Source organism: Scomber scombrus, chromosome 20 (genome assembly GCF_963691925.1).
Source record: "Scomber scombrus chromosome 20, fScoSco1.1, whole genome shotgun sequence".
In the NCBI taxonomy this organism is placed as follows: Eukaryota; Metazoa; Chordata; class Actinopteri; order Scombriformes; family Scombridae; genus Scomber; species Scomber scombrus.
Genome location: NC_084989.1, coordinates 23,308,021 through 23,320,857, shown reverse-complemented (window position 1 = coordinate 23,320,857; position 12,837 = coordinate 23,308,021). Strand labels below are relative to the sequence as shown.

At 39.0% G+C, this 12,837-nt stretch overlaps 1 protein-coding gene across 1 annotated transcript in view; it reads right to left on the bottom strand.

Moving 5' to 3' along the window:
- The window catches only part of tnikb (TRAF2 and NCK interacting kinase b), an 86,490-nt gene that overhangs the window by 64,887 nt on the left and 8,766 nt on the right, over positions 1-12,837 (bottom strand). Inside the window, 1 exon segment of the mRNA XM_062441339.1 lies at positions 10,740-10,805. Within this exon segment, the coding sequence (XP_062297323.1) occupies positions 10,740-10,805 (66 nt within the window).

The following is a 12,837-nucleotide window of genomic DNA, read 5'->3' as shown; positions in this document are numbered from 1 at the left end:
TTCTGTTGTCCTCGAGTCAAGTAGGAAAGGGAGGAAGAAGGAAGGAAAGGAGGGAGGAAGGGAGTAAGGAGGAAGGAAGAAGGAAGGAAAGGAGGGAGGAAGGAAAGAGGGAAGGAAGGAGGGAGGAAAGGAAAGAAGGAAGGGAGGAAGGAAAGGAAGTACGGAAGGACAGAGGAAAGAAGGAAGGGAGGAAGGTAGGGGGAGGAAAGAAGGAAGGCAGGAAAGGAAGGAAGGAAGGAAGGAAGGAAGGAAAGAAAGAGGGAAGGAAAGAAAGAGGGAGGGAGGGAGGAAGGACAGAAGGATGGAAGAAAGAGAGAGTAAGGAAAGAAAGAGAGAAGGAGGGAGGGAGGACAGACGGAAGACAGGAAGGAAGGAAGAAAGGAAGGAAGGAAAGGAAGGAAGGAAGGAAGGAAGGAAGGAAGGAAGGAAGGAAGGAAGGAAGGAAGGAAGGAAGGAAGGAAGGAAGGAACATAAAACAGACAGGGTAAATTTGACCCGGGAGGACGACACAAAGGTTAAGAGAACATTTGTGTCATTATAAATACTTTAAGTAGTCAAATAAACTGTATTTTTCTGTTCACCATAACTATGTCTCAGTTTCTTCTACTTGGTGTCTCTGCTTCCTTCGTCCACCTAAACCTGCCTTTACAATAATCCACTGAAAACATCATGTCTCCATCATTGCTGACCTGCTCCTGAGCAAGGCACCAGAGCCTTTTGAACCCTTAAATCAGAGGGTGTCCAACTCATTTTAGTTCAGGGGCCACATACAGACCAGTAAAACTGCCGGGTTTCAAACAGTTTTAAATCAGCACAGAGTAAACTTTAAACCCCACCAGGAGTTTTTCGGGGCGGCTCTGAGTACAAACCCCGAAGGCAGGGACTCATTTAACACCAGTGAATGTTTCGACTCATTGTATTTCAGGGGCGGTTCCTGCTATGGAGACACGCTGACGGTCACGGCCCCTTAAAATTACCCCGAAGTTCCTGCAGTGGAAACGGGGCTTTAGGTACATTTTACTCTAAAAGTGATCTCAGGCTTGTTCTCTACATACTTGAGTCAGAAGTTCTCACAACCTCAGGTCACACATTCAGATTCAAAATACCGTCTGTCAGAACTGAAACTGGAAAATCAAGCCTCTCTTATTACTTCTCACTTGTCCTGGAACGATCTTTAATCCAAACTGAAACTAGAAACCTTCGTCCCTTTAACCCTCCTGTTGTCCTCGAGTCAAGGAAGGAAGGGAGGAAAAAGGAAGGAAGGGAGGAAGGAAGGAAGGAAGGAAAGGAGGAAGAAGGAAGGAAAGGAGGGAGGAAGGAAGGAAGGAAGGTAGGAAAGGAGGGAGGGATGAAGGAAGGGAGGAAGAAGGAAGGAAAGGAGGGAGGGAGGGAGGGAGGAAGGAAGGAAGGAAGGAAGAAGGAAGGAAACGAGGGAGGAAAGAAGGAGAGAAGGAAGGAAAGAAAGGAAAGAAGGAAGGGAGGAAGGGAAGGAAGGAAGGAAGGAAGAAGGACGGAAAGGAGGGAGGGAGGAAGGAAGGGAGGAAGAAAGAAGGAAAGGAGTGAGGGAGGAAGGAAGGAAGGAAGGAAGGAAAGGAGGGAGGAAAGAAGGAGGGAAGGAAGGAAAGAAAGGAAAGAAGGAAGGGAGGAAGGGAAGGAAGGACGGAGGAAAGAAGGAAGGAAGGAAGGTAGGAGGGAGGGAGGAAACAAGGAAAGAGGGAGGGAGGGAGAAAGGAAAAGAGGAAGGGAGGAAGGAAGGAAAGAAGGACAGAGGAAAGAAGGAAGGGAGGAAGGAAAGGAAGGAAGGAGGGAAGGGAGGAAAGAAGGAACAGTCAAAACAGACGGGTCAATTTGACCCGGGAGGACGACAGGAGGGTTAAGTTATTTTAAACGCAGGTTAAAAGACGCTGCTGATGTTTCAACTGAACAATAACATGAACCTTTGTACTGCTGCCTTTGTTCTGATTTGTATTTTACACTTATATATATATATATTGTTGCTCTGTTGTGCTGTTGCGTGTGTGATGCTGTTAACTAACCCTGTCTTGCAAAAGAGGTTTTAATCTCAATGTGGTTAAATAAATAAAATATGTGTGACACCCCTGCTTTAAAATGAGGCAACATCTTCCTCCTGCAACTCTGCTTCATGAGTCACATGAGTCAGCAGATTTCTCATATTCTGTCTTTTAAAAACCTTTCCTATCCTTCGACCTCTCCGTTTTAACTTGTGATCCCTCAGTGGGGCCACGAACCACAGGTTGGGAACCTCTGCGCCGCAGCTGCCAATTGAAGCATTTAAAATCCGACAGTCAGTCTCCTTCACTAAACTCTGAAGTCAGTATCACAGCTGTTAAAGCGAGAAAGTGGGAATTCATCCACCTCACCACCACTACAGCAGCAGCAGCCCACCACACACACACACACACACACACACACACACACACACACACACACACACACACACACACACACACACACACACACACACACACACACACACACACACACACACAGACACACAGACACACAGACACACACAGCGCACCATTTCCTCATGGTAACCTAGCAACAGGCCTGGCAGGTTGTTTTGTGAGGGCAACGAATGGGGGTTGATGGAGGCAAAGTGATGGCTGTGTGTGTGTGTGTGTGTGTGTGTGTGTGTGTGTGTTACAGTGTGTGTGTTAGAGTGTCTGTGTGTGTGTGTTAGAAGGCCATGATATTTCACACTCTGGGTCACAAGCACATGCGAGTTGTTCAGACACACAAACACACACACACAGACACACACAAACACACACACAGAGCGTCTGGTTACTCTGCGTTGCATCAGATACTGAGTGTATCTGACAGGCTGTAACCACCTCAGAGTACGGACAGTCTTGTTCTTTTTCACATCTTTCTGTCTCTCTTTGTGTGTTGACTGACTCTCTCTCTCTCTTTCGCTCTTTCTTTCTCTCTTTCTCTTTGTCAGTCGTCGGTGTCTCCGTCTCACACAAAGAGCAAATCTCAAATAAAAAACACCCAAAAAATGAGGAAAAAAAGAAGAATATCACAAGTTTTAACGTTCGTCTGAGGTGAAACTAAAAACATGAACAGACTGAGCGAATAAATGATGACGTCCATCAATCATCTGATCTGCGTGGAGCGATGATGATGAGGAGACTGCAACCTTCCTCACATCAACACAAAAACTAACAGAAATATTATATTTCCATCCTGTTTTCCATCGTTAGAGCTTCGACTGACGCTCTTTTAAAGCTGGCCGGCGGGGATTTTTGTCTCCCCCTACTGGCTGTGAGAGCTTGGCTGTGATTGGCCGACACAGGCACGCGGCCGCTCTCATGCAACGAGATTCGTCCCAGTAAAACTGTGGAAAAATAGTTTTGAGGGTCACACAACCTTCACGAAATGACTCGCTTCACGGTCAAAATTTGATCCATTTGGTCTGATAACATTCAGGAAGTCTAGTAGACGCGGGAAGTAACTTAAAACTGCATTCTATCAAAAGGCCACCAGGGGGCGACCGTTTTGGTGTCAAAAGGACTTCCGTCTCTATACAAGTCAATGGAGAATTCACCAACTTCTCACTTGATTTCTAACCTCAGTAAACGTTTTTCAAAATGTGTTTATGGTCTCAATCGCTAGTTTAAAGCCTTCTTCAATGCAGTATGATGTTCATTTGGGACATTTTGGCCTCCCTGATTTTATATGTGACGATAAAGCAGGGTATGCATTAGGGCGTGGCTACGTCGTGATTGACAGGTTGATTGGTTCACAGGTTCAGGAGGGCGCCTCATGCTCCTCCTGATGCCCATATAAGTAGAATCCATGTTTTTATTTTTCCCAGCATGCACCTGAAATTTTCAAGATCAGATCCGAAACTATTGGCTTCCGAGCAGCAGTCCACAAACCAATGGGTGACGTCACAGATGTTACGTCCATTTCTTATATACAGTCTATGATCCCAACCAAGCACCAGCGAGGGAGGTTGGTAGCCAGGAAGACCAGCCAACCCTTGTTCATCCCCAACACTGTTTACATCTGTGTGTTGTCTCAGGGCTTCACACACAGGGAGGGGTTTTATATATTTACAGTTTCAGGACCCTGACGGATCCGTTTCAACGTCTCTCACCGAGTTACGTAAACAGATCTGAGGAGTCTCGTGTTTATAATCCAGATGACTCGTCAGTTAACCGACACCTCAGGTTAAGTTGTGTGTGAAGTGTGTTTCTGTGGCTGGAGGACGAATGGCAACGATCCGCCCAGATGAAGCAATAAAAGAGAGATAAAAACGAGGGGGGGGGGGGGGGGGGGGGGGGTGAGATGAGAGGAAGAGATACCGTCTCTGAGAGGCTCTTTGTTTTGCTATCTCTCTTTCCTCCGAAACTGACGGCCGGCCAAACAGTCTCCTAAAGGTTCAGACACACAGCTCCCAGTGTGTGTGTGTGTGTGTGTGTGTGTGTGTGTGTGTGAGAGATTATGCCATGAGGAAGCTGCTGTATTAAAGCAACACACACGTGCATCCAGGCAGTGAGAGAGAAAGAGAGATAAAGATAGAGACAGTGTGAACGGAGGGGTAGAGGGACGTGAAGAGGAGGAGGAGGAGGAGGAAGATGACTGGAGATTAAAAAAGAAAAAAGGTAGAATGTCCTTTTTGAGGCAGCCTGAGGCGTAGAAACACACCTCAGGTACCTGCGTTCAGACAAGCCTCACATTCCTCGCCTCAACACAAGCCCTGACACATGAAGAGAGGTGAGACAGCGGCTGAGCTTCAAACTGCTTCACAAACATCTGAGTGTTGTTGACATATTATTGTGAGAGAAATGAGACGAATCCTCTTTTTTTGCTCATTTCTAAACATGGGAAAGTGTTTTAAGTGCATGTTTATTAGCACATACATTAGAATAACAAGACATTTAAGTGGTGTTATGATTATTTGTTGTTGTAATAAACATTAAGGGTGAATACCAGGAATTAAGACGCCAGCATTCCCAGGAATTACCCCCAAAATGTGCCTCTTTTTCTGGGAGTATCTGTCTGTTTGAGTGTGTCCAAACTTATGATACAGCTGCAATAGTTTCTCAATTATTCAAGTAGTTGATTGACAACAAGCTACAGTAGTCGTTTTTTGTCATTTTTACTCAAAAATGCCCAAAAATTTGTTGTTTGCAGCTTTTTAAATGTGAAGATTTGATGCTTTTCTGTGTCATAAGTCATAGTTAACTGAATGTTTTTGGGGTTTTGGACTGAAACCTCAGATTTTAGGATATATATATTAACTCTGAGCAATTATAAACAGGCATTTTTCCCTATTTGACAAAATGATTAATGGAGAAAACAATCAGTGGATGCATCAAATTTACGTCACCATGAAACTGTCACAGCAAATACAGAAGTTAGACATTAAAATGAGTGAATACAACTGTCAGCTGCAGCATCTTGCACTGTTACTTTTCATGCTGAAATGGCAGCTTGTAGTTTACGATGTGGCAAAATATTATTATAATTAAATATGAATAAATCTGTCAAAAGGAAACTCTGCAGATGACGAATCAACACATGCAGAAAACAGCACTGATAGAGGAAGCTGTATGTAGAGCTGCTGTATTTAATTGATTAATTGAATGAATCTGCAACTATTTTGATCATAAATTACTTGTTTTAGTCATTTTTTACAGCAGAAAAGCTAAAAAAAAAAAAAGCTAAAGTTCAAGCCAGTTCTTGCCTTGTGTGACAGTAAATTGAATATTTTGGACTGTTTGAAGACGTCATCTTGAATTTCAGCAATCTACGACGACCATTGTTCATTGATTTCATGCATTTTATTCACAATTAACCCTTTAATGCAGTAAATGATAGTCAGATTAATCTGTAGTTGCATGTGTTGGATTATAAAGAACTATTATAAAGTCTGAAGCTCCCAATATTCACACTCTGTTAAAACTGGTGAGATGAGCTGCTGAAAAACAACAGAAAACATCACCACACAATCTAAAACTAAATGAACTTTGAGTTTAAATTAAATCTTATGAGTAATTTTCTGCAGTCAGTTTGTGCCGAGAACATTTTCCATGAGAGGAATATTAAATCATTTAAAACAAACCCTGGTGAACAACAGAGATCCATGAAGCTGCTGCAGTTTATTTAACCTTCCTGTCGTCCTCCCGGGTCAAATTGACCCCGTCTGTTTTGACTGTTCCTTCTTTCCTCCCTTCCTTCTGTCCTTCCTTCCTCCCTCCTTTCCTTCCTTCCTCACTCCCTCCTTTCCTTTCCTTCTTCCTTCCTCCCTTTCTTCCTTCCTCCCTCCCTCCCTCCTTTCCTTCCTTCTTCCTCCCTCCTTCCTTTCTCCCTCCTTTCCTTCCTTCTTCCCTTCCATCCTTCCTTCCTTCTTCCTCCCTCCCTTCCTTCCTTCTTCCTCCCTTCCTTCCTACCTCCCTTCCTTCTTCCTCCTTTCCTACCTCCCTTCCTTCCTTCTTCCTCCCTTCCTTCCTACCTCCCTTCCTTCCTTCTTCCTCCCTTCCTTCCTCCCTTCCTTCCTTCCTCCCTTCCATCCTTCCACCCTCCCTTCCTTCCTCCCTTCCTTCCTTCTTCCTCCCTTCCTTCCTTCCTTCTTCCTCCCTTCCTTCCTACCTCCCTTCCTTCCTTCTTCCTCCCTTCCTTCCTTCCTTGACTCGAGGACAACAGGAGGGTTAAAGCAGTGAATTCTCTTTCTTTCTACAGCTGATTCAGAATAATGAAAAAAAACCTTCCAGCTTCTAGAAATCTGATGAAAAACAAAGAAAGAGAGAGAGATGTGAATGAAGAAGGAAAGAAAGGCTTTATAAACCTAATCTGTGCTTCATGAACGTCATCAGCGCGGTTTAGTTCTGACTCATGAAAACATGATGTCATGTTTCTATTCTTCCAGCTCACATTTAAAACACTTCATTTAAATCTTTGCTTCTTTACGTCTCATTATAAACACTGAAATATCTTTTACATCAGATTTCTTAATATCAGACAGTCTGGATCAGGAGCTGTGTCTGATAACAGGTTAATATCTTCATTTAACCTCTGTGATTACAACTTATTAATACTATAATAATAATAATAACACATTAATATAAATTATACATTTGTTTTTTACACTAAGAAACATAGAAACCATCAATAGGTTTATTAACAGGCTGTAATATAATGTATAGTGATATATAATATAATGTATAGTGATATATAATACTAACAGAAGTACTATAATATAATATAATATAATATAATATAATATAATGTATAGTGAGTAATAACACTAACAGAAGTACTATAATATAATATAATATAATATAATATAATATAATATAATATAATATAATATAATATAATATAATATAATATAATAGTATAGTATAGTGAGTAATAACACTAACAGTAAAGTCTGTGGATGACAGCAGCATCTGAACGCCTGCAGTAAAACGTTAAATTTAAGCACATTTTCTAGCATCAGTCACATTTGATTGTATTTTTATACTCAGAGAAAGAGATTAGTCGAGCTGTGAGGAGGAGAAGCATCAGCAGCCTGCAGGGGAACGCCAGCAGGGACGATGAATGAAACATAAATGTCACGTTACTTCTTCCTGCTCTGCTGAACGTCTCAGCGTCTCATTCACAGATAAACTCATTCAATCATTTCTAAAAGAAACTGTTAATAAATAATTGTCTAATTAAGCCTGATGGTAAGTTAAGCCCAATTTAATTAAAAAGGGAAATGAAGAAACTTTAAATTCATTTGTGGAGCAGCGTGTAGAACGTGATGCTCAATATATTATCAGCAGCTGATCAATCAATCAATCAATCAATCAATCAATCAATCAATCAATCACTTCTATTATAATTAATAATTATTTTACTGCTTTTATTATTGAATATTTTCTAATATTTGGTGATGGCTGCAGACTAAACATGTATGAGAGTGTTGATGTTTCACTCACTGACTCGTCCTTATTTTAAATGTATTGACTTTAATATTGATACTCAAACAATAATCAACAATAATCAATACTATAAATACTCAACTAAAAAGTTTCTATTTGTAGTACTGTAAATATTAATGTAAATACTGTAAATAATAATAAGCAATAAATAAGTAATTATTAGTATTGTAAATATAGTAAAATATATTAAATAATAATAAATAGTATTATAAGTAATAAGTATTGTTGTAAATATAGAATAAAAAATTACAAGTAATAAATAGTATAGTGAATAAAATAAATATTATAAGTAGTAAATAATAAATCGTATTGTAAACATAGTAAATAATAATAAGTATTAAATAACGATTTATAAATATTATTGTAAATATAATAAAAATAATAATAATAAATAATAAATAGCACTGTAAATATAGTAAATAATAATAAATAATAAATAGTATTGTAAATATAATAAATATTATAAGTATAAATAATAAATAGTATAGGATCGTCTTCTTCTGCTTATCCGGGGTCGTGTCGCGGGAGCAGCAGCCTAAGCAGGGTAGCCCAGACTTCCCTCTCCCTTGTAAATATAGTAAATAATAATAATTGGATGTTCTGCTGTATTTGATTTTTCTTGCAGTGTTTTATTATTTTTGAGTCAAAGATCTTAATTTATCTGTGTGTGTTTGTTCTATTGATCAATGATTTCACTGAAGGAGGCGACACAGTGATCAATACTGAACATCCAGCAGATCCACACACACACACACACACACACACACACACACACACACACACACACACACACACACACACACACACACACACACACACACACACACACACACACACACACACACACACACACACACACACTAACAGTCTATGTGAGCTGAATCTGATATTTTATCTAATATTGGGCTTATTACAGTGATTATTTGTTACTGTATTGACTCATTTTATCATCTGTTTATTTTTCATGTTGTCTTAAAGCACTCTGAATTATTTTGTGGTTTTAAAAGAAGCCACACACGAATAAACCTGTTCTTGTCACACCTGGTTTATATCTGAGCTCTTTATCTTTACATCTTTACACCAAATCACAAAACATAACATTAAAGTCAGGAGCACAACCAACGTAATAAAAGACAACACAACCACATTAACGGAGGTGACACCTGCATACAGCTGTCATTAATCATTAATCATTAATCATTATTATTATTATATTATTATTATAGAGAGAGAAGCGAACCGGAGAAGCTGAAGTTAAATGTTATGTATTTTAAACATTTGACTTCCAGACCTTCATGTTAAAGCTGTTTCTACACAATCATGTTGAAAGTTGGTGTTAGTTTTAAAAAAGAGTAGTCAACTGATTTTTATAATATTGTCGGACTCACGAAGAAGCGATATGTTCAGAATCAGATATCACCATATTTTCGATATCTTGCCAACATTGTAGGGATGACTATCGGTGCTTTCACACAGTATTAACACAATGAGATGTTTGATAAATAATCATCAGTAATGTGGATATGATGACTAAGTGGATAAAAGCAGATAATAGAACAGTCTGTTAAGCTCAGATAATTACATTTATACTGTAATGTCGCCTTTAAAAGCAGGAAAACACACTTATTCCATATCAACATATTATGATATTCTAAGACGATATCTATAAAATATTATGATATCGATATAATATTGATTTATTGCCCAGACCTAGTGTGATTATTGTTATTATTATCTTTACCACTAAACATGTCTGCAGAGTATGTCGTCTTTGCAGCACAATATTTAACTTTAAATGATATTTAAACACACATTTCACCTTTACTAAATATTATACAGGGACCTTCAATGCTGCAGAAGTTTTTTGTACACTTCCCCAGATCTTTGCATTGATACAATCCTGTCTCTGAGGTCTACAGACAATTCCTTTGACTTCATGGTTTCTTCTCTGACTGTCAACAGTGGGACCTTATATAGACAGGTGTGTGCCTTTCCAAATCATGTCCAATTAATTTACTACAGGTGGACTCCAATCAAGTTGTAGAAAAATCTCAAAGATGATCAGTGGAAACAGGAAGCGGCTGAGTGTCATAGCAAAGTGAGTGAATACTTATTATGTACATGCGATATTTTAGGTTTTTATTTTTAATATGGGGTATTGTGTGAGGATTGATGAGAAAAAAAGGAAGTGAAGGTGTTTGAATAGTCTTGCAATTTGAAAACTGCAGTAGACAATATTGTGATTTTTGATATAATTTCAATTAATTGATCAACTCTACTCCTTTAACCCTCCTGTTGTCCTCCCGGGTCAAATTGACCCCATCTCTTTTGACTGTTCCTTCGTTCTTCCCCTCCTTCCCTCTTTCTTTGCTCCCTCCTCCTTCCATACTTCTTTCCTCACTTCCTCCCTTCCTCCTCTTCTTACTTCCTTCCTCTTTTCCTCCCTCCTTACTCCTTTCCTTCCTTCCTTCCTCATTCCTTGCTTCTTTCTGACCTCCCTTCCTTCCTTCCTTCCTTCCTCCTTTCCTTCCTCTTTTCCTCCCTGCCTCCCTCCTTTCCTTCCTTCCCTCCTTCCTTACTCCTTTCCTTCCTTCTTTCCTCCCTTCCTTTCTTCACCTGAGGACAACAGGAGGGTTAAGTGATAAAAAGGAGTTATTTAATGTCTTTTGTGCATGTTTACAGTGTTATTAAGGTGTTATATAAATATGATAAGACCCTTAAAAAGTGTGCAAAGTCTGTTTAAAGATTTCAATATTTAAGTTTAAGAAGTCTTACCTTGTAGACCTGCCCATAGGTGCCATTACCAACCAGTTCAACCAGCTCGAAGATACCGGCTGGGTCCTGAGAGAGAGAGAGAGAGAGAGAGAGAGAGAGAGAGAGAGAGAGAGAGAGAGAAAGAGAGAGAGAGAGAGAGAGAGAGAGAGAGAGAGAGAGAGAGAGAGAGAGAGAGAGAGGGAGAGGGAAGAAGAGAGGAAGAGAAGAGGAGAAAGTTAAAGTCTGACCACATTAAGGACACGAGAAGAATGCAGGAATTCAAGGTGGAATTTGACACACACACACACACACACACACACACACACACACACACATTTACACACTACACACACAGCGCTGCATACCTGTAGAGAGTCTGTGTAACCTTCACAGTCACACAGTGTGAGGCTCTAAAGCAGATCAGTGTCAGTTTAACAGCTGTTCTCCTCTCTGTTATAAACCTGTTTCATCTCTTTTTTATGTGCCTTTAAATAATCAGGTTACAGTTCCTGCAGTAATCTGGTTTCTAACACGTCACCTAGCTAGATTTCACCTGGAGGAAGAAGACTTTTAAAGACTGTTTAAACATGCAGACGGGTTTCTAATCAGGTTTGATTTTAATGTGCATGATAAAAGACTGCAGACAGGAGAATTACTGATGGGACAGAAGAGCAGGAGGATTAAAAAGAGAGAGAGATTATCTCCTATACAGAGAGTTGCATCCTCATATTTATAACTAGTCTGACTAGTTGTATTCATTATGCAAATATACTTGGTTTACTTCCTGTTTTTAAACATATTAATATCCTACTTTCATAAAACCCTTCTAGAGAGAAAGGTTCCACTATAAACACTGTGATATTTGCATCAGACCATTAAATAAACCATAATAATAATAATACTATATCAGTTTCTATTTGGTAACCTGTGTGAAAATGTGTCTTTAAAGGCTGCAAATATATATAACGATATATGTCAAGCGTGCAAATATGAAAATATGAAGCACATTTAATCAAAACTTCTTATTTTTAATCTTCAGTTTTATACGCAAACAGAGTCAGGAGCGAGCTTTCCTTTTATTTAACTCAGCAGGTGTGTGTGTGTGTGTGTGTGTGTGTGTGTGTGTGTGTGTGTGTGTGTGTGTGTGTGTGTGTGTGTGTGTGTGTGTGTGTGTGTATGTATTTCCCAAAATATCAAAACTATTCCTTTAAATAAAACTCCATCAAAGATTTAAACCTTCCTGTCTAGACGGATAAAGTGCTGTCGAGTTATTTCTGTTATTTAGGTGAGAAGAGAGACACTTCCTACAACCATGGAACAACCTGTATCTATAGCAACCATAGAACAACCTGTATCTATAGCAACCATAGAACAACCTGTATCTATAGCAACCATAACACAATCTGATGGTGTGTCTGTGCATTACATACCTCATACAAGTGGTAAAGATTGACCTAAAAGTTAAATGGGTTCAATAGATTTAGTTTTTGACACAAAGTGACTTCTATATAATCTTTATATAACTCTCTTGTCCTCAATCTTATTAGCATTGTAAAAACATGTATTATTTACTTCATTTTATTCTTTTTTTTGGTGCCTTTTGCTTTTTTTCCATTACCTTTTAATACTATTTAGTTTCTGTCTGCACTGTAAATATTTCCTCATGCCTCCATTTGTAATGCATTATTCTTATAAAGATGTTGTTCTACACTGTCCATGCATTGTTTGTCTTTGTGATGTATTAATGAAAATGATAATAAAGCTATAAATGCTAAACTAAAGTTTCATGTGTTTTTATGTGTAATGACAATAAAAGTATCTCTCTATGTATCTAAAGATGAAGGTCTAAGCATTAAAATGTTGTTTCTTTAAAGGCTCCATGAAATTAAACACACATTAACTCAGTTTTAAACCTGTATTCCTGTTTTAATGTTTTTATTTTTATCTCATTTTAAGCCAAAAATATGTCAAAACAAATCAGGAAGTGGCTTTATATATCTTCTCTTCTCTTCCTGTAAAACGGTTTTAAATGTTTGATGACTCATCGTGCGCTCAGAGGCTTTTACAAATGTTCACTCAATCAATCAGATGTGACTTTAGGCAAACAGCTCACCACATC